We start from the raw sequence: 21,110 nt of genomic DNA, 5'->3' as shown, positions 1-21,110 counted from the left end.
TGATTTGCTTACTTCAGTAAAAAGAGAAAGACAAGAAGCCTGATTAGGTGTCAGTAACACAGAAAGGTTGGAAGACAGTCTATTGTTACAGAAAAGAATAAGCCACTAACAGAACTACAATGAAATCAATTCACAAGGTGCTAATTCAAAGACCTGTTAAAAAAAAATCTGACAGCAGAGAATTCATTTTGTAAAAAATTTGAACGTATCTTCAGGGAGCAGAAGCGAGGATGTGTTGGGCAATGTGCAGGACTGCCAGCATAGTCTCCTTGCAGGTTGGTCTTATCTTCGATTCAGGGAGGAGAAAACCATGTTCACCAGTGTCACGGAGTTCAAAGGCAAATGAATACTTCACACCCTCATCGTAAAACCAGTCAATAGAGGAGCCGTAACAAGTGTCTGCAAAGGGACAGCAAAATCTGTTTTCAGGGCCAGCCCAGGACATTTTGCTCTTGTGGAGGAGAAGATGGCACCGTTGACAGTGCCAGGTTGCTGAAGGCCATGGGGTGAAGCTCTGCAGTGGCCCCTCACAGTGCTCTGCCCTTCCTTCCCCTGTCATAACACTCCCTCTGGCATGTTGCTTCTCTGTCCCAGTTTAACTCATTGGGGAGGGTGAAAGGGGATGCAGCCATAGTAATGATGGCTGGCTAGTAGCTGCTCCTACCCTTTCCCTTGGTGAATAGAGTGAACAAATGCAGCATGGCAGTAGCAACTCTTCCCCCTCCTCATCCTCATAGAGTTGGAGAAGACAGAGCTGCTATGTCCCTTCATTTGCAGAGGGAGAGGAGGAGAAGCCACACCTGAATCTTGTGGTAGCTCCTCCATTATCTCTTCAGCAAGTGCTCCCAGAGGCCCCTGTCTGGTTGCACCAATTCCAGAAGAGGTGGTGATGGTCACTGACTTGAATGGCTTAAAAGGTAATTGGACACATTTATGGCAGACAGGTCTATCAATGACTACTAGTTATTAATGGCTATGTGCTACCTCTAGGTTCAGTGGTAGTATGCTTCTGACTACCAGTTGTAGCGGAGTTGTATCAGTGAGGCTGTGGAGTGGTTCCCAAACTTTTTTGACTGGTGGCTCCCTTGACCTACATTGGCCATGGCTCTCCATTAGGGTAACAAACCTATACATTGTTTTTACAGATTCTGTGGCTCCCCTAGTTGGTTTCTGTGGTTCCCCGGAGAGTCAAGTCTCACAATTTGGGAATTATTATTATTATTATCAATAACAACAACAACAGTATTTAATACTGTTCAGGAATCACTTCCCAGAGGCAGCTGGTGGGCCATTGTGGGAAGTAGAATGCAAGATTATATGGCCAGTGGACTGATCCAGCAGGGCTTTTCTTATGTTCTAATCAATTGGCAAGTTAAAGACTTTGATACATTTGCATATGAACAAAACAGTTTTTTCCAGAGAAAACAAAAACAAAGTGTTTTTTGATGGCACTGTATCTGAAGAGCCATCCCATCATGTGAGCAAGAAGGATGAATGCCTCCTCTTAAGAGGTGCCTACTTGTCATGCATTTGTAAGTACTTAGATTCAAAAGAATTAACTTAAAAAAAAAAATCTAATGCTTAAACCAGTGGTTCTCTTTTCCAGCCCTCGGCTCCCCGATCCTTGGGGCCATTGGCCATGGCTCCCCATTACATCACCTCACCTCAGTTACCCCCCAAATGGGGATGAAGGTGTTATACACTGGAAACAAAAAAACAGCTGCCAGCACTCTGAGGCTGCAATCCTAACCACACTTACCTGAGAGTAAGCCCCATTGAACAAAATAGGACATACTTCTGAGTAGACCTGGTTAGGATTGTGCCCTGAGTTTGTTAGCAGCACACCTGGAGGGTTTTGGAAAGGGAGGGGACAGAAGTGAAGAATTTGCTGAGGGAGGGGAAGACTTTGTTTTGTGTGTATCTGCTAATTGCAAAGTGATGTGAAACTGAGACCCATAGACCGTTTGGCTGCAATCCTAACCTCACTTTCCTAGGAGTAGGTCCCATAGAACACAATAGGACTAACTTATGAGTAGACCTAGCTAGGATTGTGCCTTTTGTCTTATAATAGAAGCCAACATGGGAAGTACCCCCCCAAAAGGAGGCAGGAGGAAAAAGGGGGATGGCTGAAAAGGAATGGGTATTTTTTATTTTTAATCAGTTTTTGGAGACATAGCTTAACTGATCAAGAGCGGCTGTTTTTTTCTTTTTTAAAGGGGGAGGAAAAAGAGAAAGGTAAAGATCCTTGGTTAAGCTGACACAGACCCCAAGCATATGTAGGTCTACTCAGCAGTAAGTCCCATTTGAATCAATGGGGCTTACTCCCAGGAAAGTATAGATAGGATTGCAGCCACACAGAGCAAGATTACAACTCATCCGCGAAGTAGATGGGGGATGCTCACACACATACACCCCAACATGCAGATGCCACCCTTATTCCTCCAGGCAAGACAGAGGAATGCAGGCTGTGGCATTTGGACACCCCACCCAAACAGGCTGGGCTTCCTCCTTCCCAAGCGGAGGAAAGCACTGCTCTGCCTTTACTTACTCTTCCCTCCCAGTTTGAAGCCTGCCAGGAGCACACCCTGTGCTGATGAGATGCGGCACCTCCGCTGCTGCTGCCCAGCCAGCCTTCTCTCCCACCTCCCCCCACCATGTTTCACAGCCCTCCCCACCTCACGATGCCCCACCCACCTCTTTCACAGCCAAAGAAAAGTAGGAAGGCAGCATGTGCAGCTGAGCTGCTGTGGTCACCTCTCTCCCCAAGATGCCTCACAACACCCCTGGAGGCTAGCCACGCCTCCCTAGGGAGCCCTGACGCCCAGATTGAATACCTCAGGCCTAAACAATTTGGAAAACCTGTTTAATCAATCAGAAGAACTTTAATCTATTAATCTAAAAATTCCTGAGATTTTATGTTTTGTTTTGTATTGTGCACCAGTGGCATGACACTTGGAAAATGCAATAACTGGAATTCATACACTCAGGATTACTGCTTAAATGACCTTTTCCAACTGCCAGCACTTCTTCATTATGACCTTTCACCTCTCCAGTGAAACATGTACAAACCCATGGTATGCTATGTGGCATCATCACATAGCAAGCTCCTCCAAATCATTGTTAAGGATGGCTCTGATGTGGCCGGAAAATTCACAACCTTATGATGCTCCATCACATGGCATTTCTTTGGAGAAATTGTGTCAGGCAGCTAAAGGCTCATCACAAAGTAGCAACTGGGACCCGAGAAACATAACTTCCAGTTGGCTCTAAGGCAGGAAGTTACAGTCATATTTTTGGAAGTGTGAATTCTAGCCAACTTTCAGATAGGGACTTCTAATAGCAAAACATAGAGATTCCAGCCACTGTTTTTTTAAATCTCAGGGAATGTTTTGATGTGAATTTGGAGGTTCCTTTTCAGAAGAAGAAAAAACATTCAAAGGAGAAGCAAAAAGGGCTGTAATTAAGGTAAGTGAAATATTTCAAGGAGACTCTGCCTATTCTCAGGTTGCCGTTGAGCTTTGACTAAAGTGAAGGCTGGACTTGCAAGCTCCTGATGGAGGTATAATGGAATGCTGGAGAAACCAAATGGAATTTTGAAAAGATCAGAAAAATTTTTGTGTTGGGCTGGATTCTACCCACCTCTAGAAAATAGAAACTCATACTTACAGATTGTAGAAGCAATTGGTCCATACTCGTACTTTGTACCATAGAGACTAGATAAAGCATGCACAGCTTCTTTAGCCAATGTATTCTAGATGTAAAAGACAGAGATATTTAGATTAATTGCTTTCCCTTATGACATTGTTACGTGAAAATCCCCTTTTTTCCTTTTAAGTTGTGATTTTTATATCTGGTTATGTATTATGGACTAAAACTCATGCAGGCCAAACCTCAAAACACAGGACACACTTCCCCCAGCACACTTTTCCAAAAACCCTGGTAAAAATCACAAGTTTACACAACCTCTAGCTCTCCATGCACACAGCAACAAAGAATTTAGCAGCAAAGACTTTAGCAGCAAAGTCTAAAGAGCAAATTGTTGTCTCAAGAACTGTAAATCATTGTTTAAATGTTTCCTATTGTTGTAGCTTAATCACTCTTAAGTATGTACGCAAACTGCCTTCCCCCCTCCCAGGAGGTCAGCCATGGCTGATACCTATCATCCTGTTTTTCTTGCATGCTCCACGTGTTCCACTGTGTGTAGTGAGTATGCGCATCCAGGACAGCTCTAGGTCATTCAGGCCAACATCCAGGTCAGCAAAAACCCTTTAAAGAGAAGGCTGCCATGTGCTAGCTCTCTCTCTGGCTGCCCTTCCAAGGCAGAGGTCCTCCATAGGACTCTTCCCCCCTCCCATCCAACTGCTCCACAAGACAGGTAACTATATCTGCGTCTGGAACCTTCTCCCCCCCTTTTCTCACCTTCTTTCCCTATCTTTAGTTAGCAACTGAGTTATGCAGACCAGGGACCCCTAAAATCCTCCCCTACACATTTCCTTTTTCCTGATCTCCTTGGATGCACCAAATACTGCTCACATGCAACCACCAGAAGCTAGGTACACTAGACACAAGTACTAGAAACATATACTTATCAATTTTCCATGTGCATTATGTATATCTGTGTGTTTTTGCAATAAAAACATAATCCTATTGAAAGTTATCTTTCTCTCAGTCTCTTTTCAAGCTAAAAAGGAATTTCTTTGCATATGCTGTCTTGTTATCTAGCCTGTGATCCTGAAGTTTCCAAAAGGGTAATATAATAATTCCCCTTAAAACATAACAGCCCTTTTTGGTAACAACATGAGCCTGAGTTGCAAAAACACATGTGTCATTGACTTGTGTATGCTTGCATCAGGTGTGGCACTAACTCAGGCACTAACTTGAGTTTGAGGCACTGACTCGGAAATGAGCTCAGAAATGCATTCTCGACTCGTGTGTCTGGGTGTGCTTGTGGCACATTAAATACCTCATGGAACCATAATTCAGACCGGTTGAGCAGCAGCAGGAAAGTTCCAGCCAGGAAGCAGGGAAGGGTTAATGTTTTGCATTGAGCAGGAGGTGGGGAGAAGGGACGGGAGCAGGCTGTCTTGTCCATCTCTGAAGGAACCAATGATCATTGGACAAAGGATGGGTGGAATTTTTTTCCTTTGGATGAGGGAGGGCAGAAGGAGCCCAAAGGGGTTCTTGCCTTAGGATTGACTGGACAAGACCAGGGACAGAAAAAGTGAATCTGGATAATAGTAATCTGGGTAAAAGTGATACTGGGTAATGCCCCCCCACCCTCCAGAGGCGGGACAGCCAGGAAGCGGTTCCTCATGACTTTGGCCAGTTCTTCATGGCTCTGGTTATTGTTACCTGGGAAGAAGAAGCTGCCTTAATGAATGATAGGCAATGGGACTACTTCTGAGTAGAGCTGCAAAGCACTGGGTTGTACTCTTAATGTAAGCTTCCCAGCTGCTGCTGAGTGACACTTCTTCCACTTGCTGCTTCTGTCTTCTCCCACTGTCCATCCCGCCCCCTCCCACTTTGCTGAGCTCGGACATCTCCCAGTCCCTTTTGGTCCATGCCCTGGTGTGCCTGACCCAAAAGATTCTGACTTGAGTTAAAATGACTCAGGAATTTCAGGGGGCAAGTCAGCGAAGGGCTAGGACTTGCCTGCTGGGACTTGTGGGGGGGGGCAGAGACTCGAGATTTGTGGTATCATATTTCCATCCCTGCAATAGGCTAATCAATTTAAGGTTATTACTGATTAAAAAGTTCTGGGATAATCCTAGATTTAGGCCCTTATCTAGAGTCAGTTATACAAGGTGCTGCCTGGCAAAAAACAAAAATAAAACTGATGGGAACTTACATTATATTCTGCATTTTGACCTGGACAGACATATACAGGTGTGCCCTAGTATCCGTGAGGGTTCCATTCAGAAACTGTTAGAGCAAATGTGACTTCTGGCTTTTTTGTAAAACCGGAGTGAGCATTTAATGCCTTGTAAGGCATTAGAAGGCCCCGAGAAGCCATCAGTAGCTTCCCCAGACCACCTAATGCCTTATAAGGTATGAAAAACATCACTTCTGGTTTTATGGAAAAAACGGAAGTCACTTTTTTTGCTCTAAGAGTAATTCTGAGCCCGGGACAGGCCACAAGCAGACACATGGGACCTCTGCTAGGCTTAGAAGACCCTCAGGAGGGGAACAGAGCTCCCCTCACCTTTGGAGGGGGTTCACATGGGGGAGGGTGCAGACCTGATCAGTGAATAAGTGAAACCATGGGTAAAGGATCCATGGATACAGGGGCCCCCTGTATACCCGCAATCCCATGCAGCAGTATGGTCAGGGATTGAATTGGATGACTTGCATGGCTTTTGAAGATGCATTGCTATGCAAATTTGCTTCTGCAACATAGGTCCTGATCCAGCAAGCCATGCAAACAATAATATGACTCTCCCTTGCTGACTTTGGCTGTAAGGCAGAGACAGAAGATTAAACCACAGGATCAGACTCCAAGATTCAGTATTTCCTAACATTAGCTCCCTCTTCTAGATAATTTGTGGAGGATCTGTAGACTGCACAGTCTGAACAATTCAGCTTCTGTACTTTGCAACCTGTTGATTTGTAATGGCCATCACAAGTCAGTGCTATCTGCAGTGTGTTTCAATCTGGCTCAGTTATCATGCTACCGCTCTATTCTATTATTAGCACTTTCTCTTGTAGGCTGAAGCACTTTTGACTGGGGTTTGTTAATTTCACAAGTAGGTTATGTTTTGTCCCAGTGAATGAGAACAGATGGTTTTGTCATGTGCTTTGAAGGCTTATTTGAATTTTATTGCTTCCATGCTAATGGACACAGCCCAATAGGGCATTTCCATTCTTCTAGGCAAACAACTGTGTTTTTTAAATTACATCTTCTGTTTTCTGCTACATGTGAACTCTGTGGACCAATCCAAAGTCATTATACAATGTTGTGGACCAGAAATGTACAACATTTGTGTACAATGGGAGAGTTAGAACAGACAAAAGAAAATATTTCTTTACCTTGAGTTAAGAGTCTGTGTAATTGATTAATTAATCTGTGGAACTCCTAGCTACAAGGATGTTGTGATGGCACCTGGCCTAGATGCCTTTAAAAGGGGCTTGGATGTATTTATGGAGGAAAAGTCCATTGCAGGTTACAAGCTGTGATGCCTATATGCAACATTTGGGTTTTAGAGGTAGCCTAAATCTGAATGCCAGATTCAAGGGAGTGGCAACAGGTGAGTTATTAGAGCAAAGTGGAGGTGCCTCCTCTGCTTTGCTCTCATTATTTTGAATGGCTCTGAAGGTGAGGGGGAGGGACTGCTTTACCCAGTGCATTCAGGCTCATGAAAAACTTAGTTATTATTATTATTTAGTGCTTCCCTCCCCCCTCATCAACACTGGCAACAGGATAGGGTTATCTTGTCTTAAATGCACCCTGAGGCATTTGGTGGGCCACAGTAAGATACAGGGAGCTGAACTAGAAGGGCATTTGGTCTGATCCAGCAGGGCTTTACTCAAGTCCTTAACATGGTTATTCCTGTCATTCTGTTGTGCTCTGTTTTAGAAAGTGAAATTCTATTCATTGCTGGGATGTTCCTATATATAGAAATAGTTTCTTAGTCTAGGATCGCTGGAATTCATACCAGAGAAAATGAATGGAAAATAATAATAACAATAATAAAATGTATCTTGTTTGCATCTGGCTGCACTGGAGTTAGAAAAAAATTATTATGATTTCTGTCAAGTGTCCCCTTTTGAATTTGCAGGAAAAAAATATGACTGTCAAAATATAGACTATTATGTGTGGATTTTCTGATACTCTTTCTTCCAAATCTAACTTTAACTTTTATTTTGGTGTTGGCCACAGAGGGACACAAATCAGCAGATGGAACACTGAGGTTTTGAGTCCTCTCAGATATTAATCTTTGTGGCTTAAATACAGCAGAGGTATATGAAAAAGTAACTGTAGCTTTAAAAAAAATCAATAGGGGGGAGGTGAGCCCAAAGTTTGGGCTCTCATATTTCTCTGTAAGTACAACACAAGAGGGCAGCATTGGTACATCTATGTTTCTCTTACAAAGTCTACAGAATTAGGAAAACTGGCTTTCTTACAGAGTCCTTTCCTGTATGATGTTGATAGGCATTAAACTATCCTTAGAAAACAGAAGAGCTACCAAGCATTGCTAATACATTAATAGCCCAATCCTATGCATGTCTGCTCTGAAGTAAGTCCCATTATAGTCAATGGGGCTTACTCCCAGGATAGTGTGGATAGGTTTGCACCCTTAGAAGAAGAAAAAAATCAGTTTGACAAAGTTGCTTATATACACCTATTCCCATGTTCTTATTAAGGCGATGTTATATACATCCTTGCCACAGCCTGGGTCAAGCTGACCTGTATTGCAGTTGAATGTAATTATTATTATTATTATTAACAGTATTTATATACCGCTTTTCAACTAATGGCTTTTCAACTAATGTAATGGCTAGTATGGTGACGAACCAAAGAGACTTGAGGAGGGATAGCTCATCTCTTGGCTCAACGTACACTAAATTTATGCTAAACATCAGTTCAGATACTTGTTCCAACCACCCATAGCTGAGGCCAGCTGCTTCCCTGCTGCTTTCATCCTTCATCTTAGGACAAACTGGAATACGCTATTATCACATTTGTTGTTTTCATACAGTGTTCATTCAAGATATACAGTGGGTCCTCCTTATCTGCGGGTTTGAGGGGTTGACCCAACATGGGTTCCGACCCATGCTGGAGGACCTCACATGACCACCCAGATGCAACCAGAGGTACCCTAGGAGGCCTGTGCGAACTCCCCGTGCCTCAGAAGGCCTGCCAGAGCATTCAAAAAGGCACTTCTTTTGGGGGGAGCCCCACAGATGCCATTATCCATGGAAATCAGTATCTGCAAGGGGTCTGGGAACAGATTCCTAGGATACCACAGATTCCTGTGGATACCTAGGCCCTACTATATTATTCATACGTATGCACTGAATTTAACATATCAATGCTAGCAATACAATAAGACCAGGGGTTTGCAACTGACAGCCCACTTGGGCCAAATCCAAGCCCCACCCTCCCCCCGCCAAGCCCCACCCTCCCCTTGCTCCACTACTAGTAAGCAGGATACTGAGGTGCTTTATTTTCTTTCAATTAATGTTATTGAAACTGTATTTTCTGGAGAAAATATTACTTATGGCAGACTAATGAAAAGAGATATAGTTGTAAACATACCAGTTCATCATAATTGGGTGCTTTTTTGTATGTATGCGCATAAGGAAACATCAGCAGCTGAGAATAGGAATGGATGCTTATGTATCCTTTTATGACGGAAAGGTGGTCTTGAACGAATTTCGTAAGTGCTTTTGTTTCTGGCTCAGACTCTGCAGAGGGTCCACAGAATATTTCCAAACAACTTTCATGTGAGAAGACGTTGGCTGCAAGGGAAATTTTTCAGACCTGATGTTTGTAGTGAACAAGGCTGTCTTCCTTAGCAGCTTCTTCAGGTGGTGGAGACAGTGCTCACTCAAGATGGATTTACAGGATTCAGACTGCATTTTTCATATGGCCTTTGCTATGAACCTAGAACAGATTTCCTTCATGCTTTGGTTTAGGGCAGGCTGGTCCAACATGTAGCCCTTGAGGCCTGTTTTGGCAGACCTTGAAAAGCCCTGCCACCCACCACTTCCTCCTGATCTTCCTGCTGCACTATTCCAGCTTCTCCTTCGGAGAAGTCGTTACGGCATGGCAGGGAGACAGAAAAGCCCTGTCACAAGCACTGCCTCTTCCTTGCTGCTACCTGAGTCTGCCGAGTGATTTTGATAGCTCAGAATCCAGAAGTAACTGATGATGATGTCATCATGTCACAGCAAATTACGTCCATGTTGGCACAGTTGGGGGGGGGGGTGTCTTGTGACCCCAGTAGTATTAAAAGTTTGAACTGGTTTAGAATATTTTCATGCAGGTATCTGAAAGTTATATTCTCTTTGTAGTGAGAATGTAAAACCATGCATGGCTCAGCCACATTTACTCGTGTGTAGCTGCTTAGGGTTGCAATTTCGATTCTGGTCTGCAGTGCGGAGCTAGACCAGTGGTGTAGCTAGAGGGGGTGCAAAGCACTAAGTTTTGCAGGGAGCCTCATTGCAGCATGCAAACTGCGAACACCTCCATTTTGCTCCCCCTACCTGGAATGGCTCTGAAGAGGAGGGGGAGAGGCCACTTGCCTGCTGCAGTGAGGCTCCCTGCAAAATTTAGTGCTTTGCATCTCCTCTAGCTATGCCACTGAGATAGTGCAGAAACAAAGAGTTGAATGCTGTCTATTTTCCAGCTGAGAATCACAGGTTAGGCAACCAAACTCTAAAAGTACCATTGTAGCAAATGTACATTGCAACTGCCTTTTTTCCTACCTGGGAACAATTTGGACAGTCACATAAATGATACACAAGAAGTTCACTTTTAGCTTCATGCATGAAAATGCTCTTTTCAAAACATGGAGGCTGTACTTGCCCATGAAAAAAAAGATTTAGGGCACAATCCTAGCCAACTTTCCAGCACTGGCATAGCTGTGCCAGTGGGGTATGTGCTGCATCCTGCAGTTGGGGGGCAGTCACGGAGGCCTCCTCAAAGTATGGCAATGTCTGTCCCCTTACCCTGAAGTTGCATTACCCTTATGTCTGTGCTGGAAAGTGGGTTAGGATTGCACCCTTAGCTGCAGTAAGCTCATTATCGAACTAAGCAGGTGATGAATAGGTTGCATGCCACTAGTGCATGCCATAGGCTCAGAACATGCAGAAAGTAAATAATGCATCCTGAAAGTAGGATGCATTGCAAATCCACCCCCTTTAGTAATTTAGTAATTCTTTAGTAATTCTGGTATTAAGCATTTGGGGGGGGGGTGGCATCTTTGTTTTTCAAAACAAGGTACACAGGGAGAACACATAAATCTCATCAACCAAGGGTTGCCTCTTACGCATTTGATTGCTGCTTATGCTTCACAGGCAATGCTTTACCATCCATTGTTACCAGGCACATTATACTTACTGCCCCACGCAACTCTGAAGTTTCTGTTCAAGTCAGTGCCAATACAATCACTTGAGGTGCTATTGGGAAGAAGGGAACGATTTTTTCTCCACATGCGATCCTGCAAAGGCAAAATGATTGAAACCTCTAATCACTGTCTGTTTTCGACTTTTGTTTGTTTCAGATTAGTTCTGGCAGGTTTACAAGACAAAAGCTTTATTCACGTACTTATCTATCTATGTACAGATAATGTGCAGTGGGTCAGAAAGATTGTTTCCCCAGAGCCTGCCTTTGCATTTAATACGCTTTCAGGTGCCCTACGTCTGATGGAATGGAGCAGAGATGGGGCAGAGAGGGGAGTGGATTGAGGCCAGGAAGGGGGTGTTATTAGTGGCAGGGGTGTCCCAGATATGCTGTTCCTCCTCCCAGCCTTGATCTGCCTTCCTTTGTCCACTTGGATTTGTGCCAGCAAAATTGCTGACGCAGGTCTAAGGAGACCCTTTTGGGTTGATCCCTGGGTAGGGGAGCAAATGTTCCCTTACTCAGAAGAGATCTGCAGTTCTGTCCACCCCTGCAGGATGCAGTGCACGCTTCAGTGGTGGGAAAAGGCTAGGTCAGGGGTGTCAAACTCATTTCATACAGTGAGCCAAATGGCATTCATGACGCCTGCTGATGTCAAGGCAGGAATTGATGTCATTAGGGCTGCATTTGGCCCCCGGGCCTTATGTTTGACGCTCCTGGGCTAGGTACTATCACAGCTGCTGCCTCCCTTTGAGACTTGTTGGTGTCACCTTAATTAATTTTAGTAAACCAGGTACATGATAGAAGATATGAACAGTACTTCAGTCCATGTCCAGATGTAGCCATCAATGTTGAACACAGGAAGAACGTAGAAGTTCATGTTGTCTAATAGATTTGTCATGACCTTGTCATTTCCATATGTTCTAACCGCCTGCAAGAGATATATATTGTATGGAGTTCCATTCCAAACTATTTGAGACATTGGGAAATATTCATATATGTATACTTATACTAAACACATGTTGGGTTGCTATACATTCAAATCTTAACAGGGCACTTCTTTTCTTACACGTGTTCATTGATTTGCATTTCCCAGGCCTCTAAGGCCACTTGGAGGCCTTCTAAAGAAACTTCTGGTTTTCATGAAAACTGAAAGTGCCTTTCTAAGGCCTCTGGAAGGCCTTCTCAGGCTCGGAGAGGCCACACACACAGCCTCCCTGAGCCTCAGAAAGTCTCTTGGATGTGGGAGATGGACCCCACTGATGCAAGGTAAGCCTGGTAGTTATGGTATAGGATGCTTACCTGAAATGTAAACAGCATGGTTTTGATCTCTTGGTATGTGTAAGTTAAATGTCCAAGCAAGTTCAAGTTGAGTAAAAAAAATGGTTAAAATGGTTTCGGTTTCTCACAAAAGGTTTGCTGGATTTGGCTGTGTGCCGCAGATGTTCCCGGCACAACAGATAAGATGCAAGCAGAATGAAATAGTCTTTGTTTTCAGAACACAGAAAAAAATATATATTGCAGCAGTTTGAACTTTCAGGTTGAAGGCGTCTTCAGAGCACCACTTGCATACACATGCTGGGAGCAGTATTCACACCAGCTCTCCTTATATTTCTTGTTCTTCATTTTAAAACCGGTTTTGGTGCATACACAAGTGTGACTAGCAAATAGTAATATTTTAAGTGAGTTTTAGTGGACTAACTACATTACAAGGTTTAAGACGACATGTCAAAATCATTTCCAGGTTCACAGGTCAGGTTCCCACAGAAAAGCAAAAGATAGCAGTTTTTGTTTCCAAAGACAATTATGTTGCATTTGACGGACTACACACGAAGGCCACAGTAAAGTCATGCGATAGTTATGAGTGAGGTCAGCTTTTGAACTAAGGGGTTGCAGTACGACCTACGGCCTGCTCAAATCTGTATGATGTATAAATGAGATGTAGGAAGTGAACATCTGGTGATGCGTAACGGACCAATGAATTGTCTCCATGTATGTGTTTCAAGGAGGGAACCCCACATTGTAATAAAAGTCAGCTGAAGGGGGTGTTACACGCTTCTCTTCTCCCCATCTCTGATGCTCGCGGTCTCCTTTGGAGACGTGGATGGATTTACCACCTTTTGCTGATGGATTTCAATAAAGGCCTGGATTTGATCACCACTGTCTACTGAGTTTGCTTTGGAACCTGGGATTACTGTGCAACATCTAGGATCTCTTGTAACATCTTGGTTTTTGCACCTTGCAACACCACCAGTGGATTCAGTTACACAGGACTACAAAATTGAGGGTCAGAAATGTTTTTCCCAAACTTTATGGTGGTTTGATATAAATCCTGCACTTATGCTAGATCCCAATCCCTGTTCCTGGGGAGTTTGGAATGACTTCAAGCTGCTCCGCTATCCTCAGACATGTGCCACCTCTGGAGGTGGTGCAAATCCAAGGAGACCCATAGGGGCCATGATATCTTACCCAGAGGTAAAGAGGAAAGTTTCCCCTTACCTCTGGCTGAGCCCTTTGGGCCCCTATCCTGCGCTGGATACAGTTCAGGATAGGATTACACCTTAAATAAAGAAATAAAATAAAATAAGAAGTTTCACTTTACCAGCAGCTAAAGCGTCTGTTTTTATCATTTTTTATTATTGACCATTTTCTGGAGCGTTTGTTGAGCTCAGCATTCGTTGGATTGTGAACACTCTGGCCCTCCAACAACATGTGGATAGCAGGAGAAAAGTTGAGCAAGAGCTTTTTTTGCTAGTTAACATTTTGATCCACTTCTCAACAGTGGTGGCTTTTTTACCACGCCTGGGGTGCAGCATTTATATTAACCCATTAATAAACACATTGGGTGAATGAGTTGCTAAGATCAATGCAAATAATGTATTTGCATAAAATAATGTTTAACCAACCTGCTTCACAAACCATTGGCAGAAAGCTGGTGATGCCCACTCACGTGCATGGATGCCACACTCCATAAAGATTGCCCTTTTTTTGCCACTCTCCTTTCCAACCTGTTATTGGGAAACATTCATCTTTTAAATATTTGTCATATCTATTGTGCAAAATCATTGCTTTCATCTGCAGAACCAGTGTCCTTTTCAGTGGAGGGTGTTACTCTTTGTTGACACCATGGGATTTCATGGAATATAGTAGACCTCAGTTTTCCATTATAAGCATAAATCGCTACTCTGGCACAGTGGTTTCCAAGCTTCTCCTTAGAAGTTTGGGAAGCACTAAGTCTTTGTGGGAATGGGGAGAAGATCACACCACTGCCAGGGACAGGAGAGGTTTCAACTTACCTCCCCCTATGCGGGCCTCTGGGGGTGTGGGAAGCCCTTCAGGGACTGGGCTCCCGAAACCTTAGAAATGTTAAAAATACCAATAAACCACTTCTGGTTTGTTTCTGATGAGTATTTTTAACATTTCTAAGTCTTGGAGAGCACTACATTGGTGACTACAGGGCTCCCCACACACCCCCCTAGAGGCCAGCACAGGGGGAGGTAAGTTGAAAACCGCCCCCTCTGTCCCTGGAAGCCACAAGATCCTGGGGATCACATTGCTGCCTTCTTCCTGTTCCTTAAGGGACCTATCAGTTTGGAAACCAGTGCTCTAGCAGAGTATGAACAGTGTTTAATCTCAGGACTCATACCTTAAGAAGGTATATGGGATTCTTTTCATAGGTCTTTCCAATCTCCATCCGGGAGACGAGTTTGGAATACTTTTCAGCCATTCGCTTAGTCCATGCAGCAATCTAAAGGGGAGTGGGGAGACGTAATCAAAGACTGAAGTAATCATGATTATAATATTTGAAAAAAATGAGCAATGACTCCCTTGTTACCCCTATTAGCTATGAAGTTTAAGAAAAGGATACAGCAGCCAGTACCTTTCCCCAGTCATTGTAACGTGTGTATCTGTACTTCGCACGGAAATGGCTCCCTCCATCAAATTGTTTTTCAATCGCTTCTTGTAAATTGTGGAATAAAATTCTGTGATAGGAAGAAGCACACTAGAATATTTAGTTCTTTCAGATCTCCCCTCAAGGCTTCTGTGACTCCTTTGTCTTATCCCCTAGTTCTCATTCCCTAGTGCAGCGATGTGCTTATACTAGTCTCTAAATGCCATGCACAGCAATGATGCAATGGTTGACAATAAAAACAAACCAACAAATACATTTGACTTGTTTAAGATTTGTAAAGGATAGCATACCTAGGATGTCACAGAACACATCTCTCCCCATACAATTCCATCTGTGATGTGTGGTTTATAGCCATGAAACTAATGAGTAGACCTATTCTGGTGCCAGAAGCTTACCCCAAGTAAGAAAACAAATGTTCAGCTAAATTGCACTATCAGTTCTGCCCCTTTCTGGGCTTGCTTTGTCCTCCTCCCCACCCCTTTACCACCCCATTCCACCCACCCCACCCTGTTCACCCCTCCTCCTCCCTTCCAACCCCTCCTTCCAAACCCTGCACAGTCTTACTTGCTCTGGTGGGTTTCCATGGGTTGGACAGTGTGCTGAATGCCATTCCGGCCTCCCTACCAGCAGGCATGCATTGGCATAGGCTGCTATGTGACTGCCATAAAGCAGCCTCAGGTGGCATAATGCAAGTTATATTAGTGGGGGAGGGGGTAGCATTGGATCATTAGTTTAATCCTTGCAGTCCTACATATCGATCTCTTGATTCAATTCAATAGTGAATTTTAAAAATGTTAACTTTTTTCTTGCTCAATTTACCAGGAAGCTCTCTTCCAAGAAAGACGTCTGTTTGGATTACATTCACATCATTAATTAAATTGCTAGTACATTCTCCTTCAACATGGCTTGAGCAGTCTTTTACGATATCACACATAAATATACACTTCCCACGAAACTGCATTATCTATCACTTACTTATATGGCATTTCATTCTGCTCCATTATCGTCTGTACATTGGTTGTGTGATTTGAACTGACCCGAAGATCCACATCTGCCCCAGCAACAAGGTGATGAACTGAATCGGGATGCCAGAAGTCAAGCTGTGCAGAAAAATGTGGATAGTCTGTCATTAAGAATGTGTGCATTTAAGATAATTGGTTGATAAAGATTTACAACAATCTGAGACAAAACCTTCATTTTCCTCCACCTCAAACTATTAATTGTCTCCATGCCTGTCTAGGCATGCAAGAGCAGGAAATGAATGAATTTATTAAGAAACGTAATGCTTTTGGAAAACAATTGATGCTAGTGGGAAAGAAAACAAGTTCTGGGCGCTCTTTGAAAGAAATGAATAGTCACCCTTGGCAAAGAGTTACAAAATTCCAAACACAACAGGAAATAATTAATATTTTTTGTACCTTGAGGTCTGCTCCCTTCTCTTCTTCTATCTGGTGCCTTTCCTTTTGTCCAAAATTTGGACCAGTTTGGTAGGAATGGGTATTCCTACATATACCTATTTTGTACTTTCTGAATTTTATGTGGGTTGGCTGTATATAGTTAAACTTTGTACTCAGATACAAGAATATTCCTATATTGTTCTCCAACAGCCCAAACCTGTGTTTCCCAGTGCCCAGGGATGCAGTAGCGCCAGGGAGCTTACATTCCCTTACCCTGTGTAATCCCCAGGCAGCACCGATGGGTCTCTTTGGATATGCACCCACTACTGAGCGGGCGCAGATTTAAGAAGACCTGTGTTGGGTTTCTTGGGCTGGGAGGGGATTAGGATACGGCAACAGAACCTGCTGCCATCTCCGCCCCCTCCCACCCCACTCCCTACCCCCACCCCGATGTACTAGTCCACTGTCTGGTGCTTGGCTGGAGCTCCGGGCAGTGTTTGTTGGTCTTCCGCCCAGCGCTGGCTCAATGCTGGCTTGTGCTGACCCAGCGGCAGCCCAGTAGTGTTACAAGTGTGTCTTATAGCATGTTTGAGACACTGCACGCTGGCTCTGGGGCTGGCATGGGCCTGTTTGGATTGGGCCCCAAATCTTCTGCAAACGTTAAAACCATATATTTGACTATTCATCACTGAATATTTGATTTCTCTTTTTGAATTCTGATGATATTTGATTGGAATAGTAGATGTTTGACATTGCTATTTGAATTCTGTATTTGTTATTTGACAGTATTTTAATGATTAATGGGCAACAGGATGTAGTATGTGACTGTACTGAATAGTTGACGCACAATGGGATTTATTTAATATTTGAAATCTGACAGCTTATGAGGCTTCACATTTGGTACCTCTCAATTTGTCTATCAATAGATGTTAATGAGGCAAAGGCTGCAATCCTATACCTCCTTTCCTAGAAGTAAGCCCCATTGAGCACAAAGGACTTACTTCTGAGTAGATGTGCTTATGATTGTGCTGAAAGACATTCACATTTTGAATTCTGAGATCAAATTTCACTCCAACAACCACTGAGATGTTGGTGAATTTTTAATATATCTGAATATTTATTTTAGTTATAATAGACTTCTTTGTGCATTAGCACACTTATAAAGGAGACTTTGGGTGCAAATCTAGACATATTTTCCTGGGAGTAGAACACAGGAACACAGTTGAACTTGCTTCTGAGTAAACATGCATAGGATTGCACAGTCTGTTGTGATGAGCCACTCTGAACTTCCTTTCTTACTTTTGTTTTAATAACCTGTAGTTTTACTATGTTTTAATAACCGCTAGTTTTACTATGCGTTGACATGACACTTGTTTATCTGAGCTTAACAGCTGTTGCATAAACCTTCTGAGGTCAAATTTCACATTATGAGTAAAAATATTAAATTGAAAAACATTGTATACATAGGGGAAGAATCTTACCTGGATAGTAGAGGCTAGTTCCTTTAGAAAATTCACTTGGTTTTCATTCTGAAGCTTTACACGAAACACTTTTTCACTTCAAGAAAAATGAAATTAAACAAGAATAATCATACAATTGCATCCAATTACATTCTGGTCTTTTCTTTTCCCCTGACCTTCTATTCTTTGAAGCCCAGGACCACGAGCTATGTTGTTTCATAGTTCCCTTTGTCTCGGTGAGAATGAGGCTTACAAAGGATAACTTCCTGGTGAACTGCAAGCTCTTTATACGTTGTTTTAAAGCAGTAGGTATACTAAACCCAGAAGTTGACATGTGGCAACATTTTCTGTCAGAATTTACCACAATGAAAAACTGATACCTCTCAAAACGGCGAGCAAGAAGAACAGCCTGAGGTGCTACAAGGAGAGCTAAAATGAAAACAAAAGCCTTCATGATTCTGCTTTGGTCATAAAATCTGACCCCTTCCATTTTATATATAATCTGTGCTCCATAAGCTACCATGTGGCTTCCTCTGGTGCTTTCATTGGCCGGTATCTTCATTCGTTTAACTCTTTATTTACAGCAATAATAGTGTTTGATCGCAATCAATAGGCAGTAAGGTCTATTGATTCAATCAATTGTTATGAGTACAAATCTTCAATTATGAATACTATGATTGTCAGTGAAATCCACAGCAACTATTCTAAGCCCATCTGAAAAAAAATTTAATGCCTCTAACTTCTCTCATGGGGGGGAGAGACATGGTGGGAGGATGGTGGGGGGCATCCTGAGTGATACAGCTTAGGGAGATTAGCACAAATCTCTCCTCACACCAACCCCCCCCCCCCAAACCTGAGTGTTTTAATTCATTCCAAAATAGTGTTCATGGGGTCAGGAATGGAGGTGGGGCTAGCATACGATGTTAATGGGAAGCCCACACAGGCGAAGCTCCCTGTGGAGGTGAACACCTGAACAGGGCTTATCCAACAGGCTTTTTTTGCTCCCCTCAGAGCAATGAGGTTCTTCGCGGCCTGTAACCACAACTGTGGAAACTGGAACCACTAGGAACTGGAGGGTGGATAACTCTTCTCAGGCTATTCTGGCCTGTCTTTGTTCCCCTCAAGATATTGTCCAGTAGCCCTGTGGTGGCAGTTGCAGAATGGAGGGACCTCGAAACAGAGCCCCCCAATAAACCATCATCTTGTGTGGGGTAAACTTGTTTTCCTAATGGTTGAGGCCCAGGGAATGCACTTTTCAGGTGGTCTTGAGTGTTCAGTTGTTACATTGAGCTGTTAGCATCTGTGTCCACAGTGAGAGTAATAGTGAGTCACTTTGCAAGACTAGTAACAATAAAGTAAAAAAATATTCAGAGAGTGATTTTTCTTCCAGAACATAATATCTTATATACAATGCTTTTAGGACACTTAGAGCACAATCTAGAGAGTAGAACCAGCGAAGGCCCCCTGTGCCAGCTCTCGAGTGCTGTAAACATGCCGTAAGGCACATTTGTGCCAACTCAGGAGTTGCCTGGGCTGGTGCAGCGGTCTGCACTGGTCTGGGTGGGCCAGATCTGTACTCTGAGCTGGCCCAATGAGGTAAATTTGAGCCAGGTGGCATAGGGGAAGGGAGAGGGTGTTCTGGGTCTGTGGAGGGGGCACTTTTGGCTAGGTGGAGGGTGAAACAGAAGGTGGTTAGGATCTGTATCCTAACCTCCATCCTTGACCTGAGCAGCCTTACACGGGCTACTTGGATTTGTGCCAGCTAAAGAGCTGGCACGGATCTGAATAGCCCCATAGGGTAGGTTGGGTAATGGGAAAAATATCTCCTTACCCCAATTTGATTTCAGCCTGCACCTAATCTGTGCTGTATACCTAGCAGGCCATTGTTTCCACAGAGGTTAGGATTGGACTACCCAGTGTTAATTTGAAGCCCCATAAGCCACGTTAATTGACATTTGTTTGAGGTTTTATCTAGGAGGTGCTTAGATGCAAAGTTGCATAGGGCTCTTATAGTTTTACAGCCCAATCCTAACCAATTTTCCAGTGCTGATGCAGCCATGTCAACAGGGTGCACCGTGCATTCTGTGGTGGGGAGGCAGTTACAGAGGCCTCCTCAAGGAAAGGAAAAGTTTGTTCTCTTATTTCAGGGAAAGTTTGTTCCCTTATCTCAGGGCTGCACTGCAGCTTCATTAGCACTGGAAAGTTGGTTAGGATTGAGCTGTTAGTCATTGCATAGGAGAGGCAAATTTGGAAAGTGATAAACCCTAGATACCCTAGATAAAAACCTAGAAACCTAGATAAAACCCTAGGTTTTATCTAGGACGCTCAGATGCAAAGCTGCATAAGGTTCTTTTAGCCTCACAGCCCAATCCTATCCACACTTTCCCGGGAGTAAGCCCCATTGACACTAATGGAACTTACTTTTGAGTAGACATGCATAGGATTTGACTATTAGTCATTGTGTAGTTGAGGCAATTTCGGGAAGAACCAATATTTTCACCCCGGCAGTACTTGATGTTGGCAACCTTCAGTCTCGAAAGACTATGGTATTGCGCTCTGAAAGGTGGTTCTGGCACAGCATCTAGTGTGGCTGAAAAGGCCAATCCGGGAGTGACAATCCCTTCCACACCGGGAGCAAGTGCAGTCTGCCCCTGGTCTGTCTCCCTGGCTGTGGGCCTTCCTTCTTTGCCTCTTTGCCTCAGACTGTTGGCCAAGTGTCTCTTCAAACTGGGAAAGGCCATGCTGCACAGCCTGCCTCCAAGCGGGCCGCTCAGAGGCCAGGGTTTCCCACTTGTTGAGGTCCACTCCTAAGGCCTTCAGATCCCTCTTGCAGATATCCTTGTATCGCAGCTGTGGTCTACCTGTAGGGCGCTTTCCCTGCACGAGTTCTCCATAGAGGAGATCCTTTGGGATCCGGCCATCATCCATTCAGTACTGGGCAGTACTAGGACAGGACAATTCACCTGCTGAACTTTTCTGTTCTACAAAACTTTTAAAAATACCACAGCCCCTGCATCTGCATTTATTGCATCTGGTCACTCCACTTATCTAAGACACTTGGGTCTTGCTGACGCCACTTTAAGTGCAGAGCTGCCAGCTGAAGTGATTTGTGCATTTTTTATCATGGCTGTCATAGATTTCACAATCTATGTGAATTCCCATATATGGAAGAACTGTGTAAATGAACTTTCAAATATGCCTTGCAATGTGTCATGCTGTGTTGTGTTCTGTAAAAAAAAAAATAATTTTAGTGATTCCTCTCTACAGGAATAGTGGGC

General features: G+C 43.6%; 1 protein-coding gene across 1 annotated transcript; it reads right to left on the bottom strand.

Annotated features, from left to right (window-relative positions):
• Positions 1–182: 182 nt before the first annotated feature.
• On the bottom strand, positions 183–18,286 carry LOC136645283 (mast cell carboxypeptidase A-like). Its single transcript, XM_066621520.1, has 11 exons — positions 18,213–18,286; positions 17,854–17,929; positions 15,951–16,075; positions 14,943–15,045; positions 14,709–14,810; positions 13,969–14,070; positions 11,883–11,993; positions 11,063–11,162; positions 9,257–9,459; positions 3,667–3,751; positions 183–399 (listed from the first exon to the last, which is right to left on the bottom strand). The coding sequence occupies exons 1-11, from the start codon at positions 18,284–18,286 to the stop codon at positions 212–214; spliced, it is 1,269 nt and encodes a 422-aa protein (XP_066477617.1). The 3' UTR covers positions 183–211.
• Between the last annotated feature and the right edge of the window lie 2,824 nt (positions 18,287–21,110).

The sequence above is a fragment of the Tiliqua scincoides genome, chromosome 3, assembly GCF_035046505.1.
Source record: "Tiliqua scincoides isolate rTilSci1 chromosome 3, rTilSci1.hap2, whole genome shotgun sequence".
Lineage (NCBI taxonomy): Eukaryota > Metazoa > Chordata > Lepidosauria > Squamata > Scincidae > Tiliqua > Tiliqua scincoides.
Note: the sequence above shows the minus strand (reverse complement) of the source record. Positions and strands in the feature narration are given on the sequence as shown.

Coding starts and splice junctions, on each gene's coding strand:
- LOC136645283 (XM_066621520.1), bottom strand. CDS start 18,286: ATGAAGGCTTTTGTTTTCATTTTAGCTCTCCTTGTAGCACCTCAGGCT. Junction 3,752..9,256: donor CACCCAATTATGATGAACTG/GTATGTTTACAA, acceptor TTTTACATCTAG/AATACATTGGCTAAAGAAGC. Junction 400..3,666: donor ACCAATTGCTTCTACAATCT/GTAAGTATGAGT, acceptor GTCCCTTTGCAG/ACACTTGTTACGGCTCCTCT.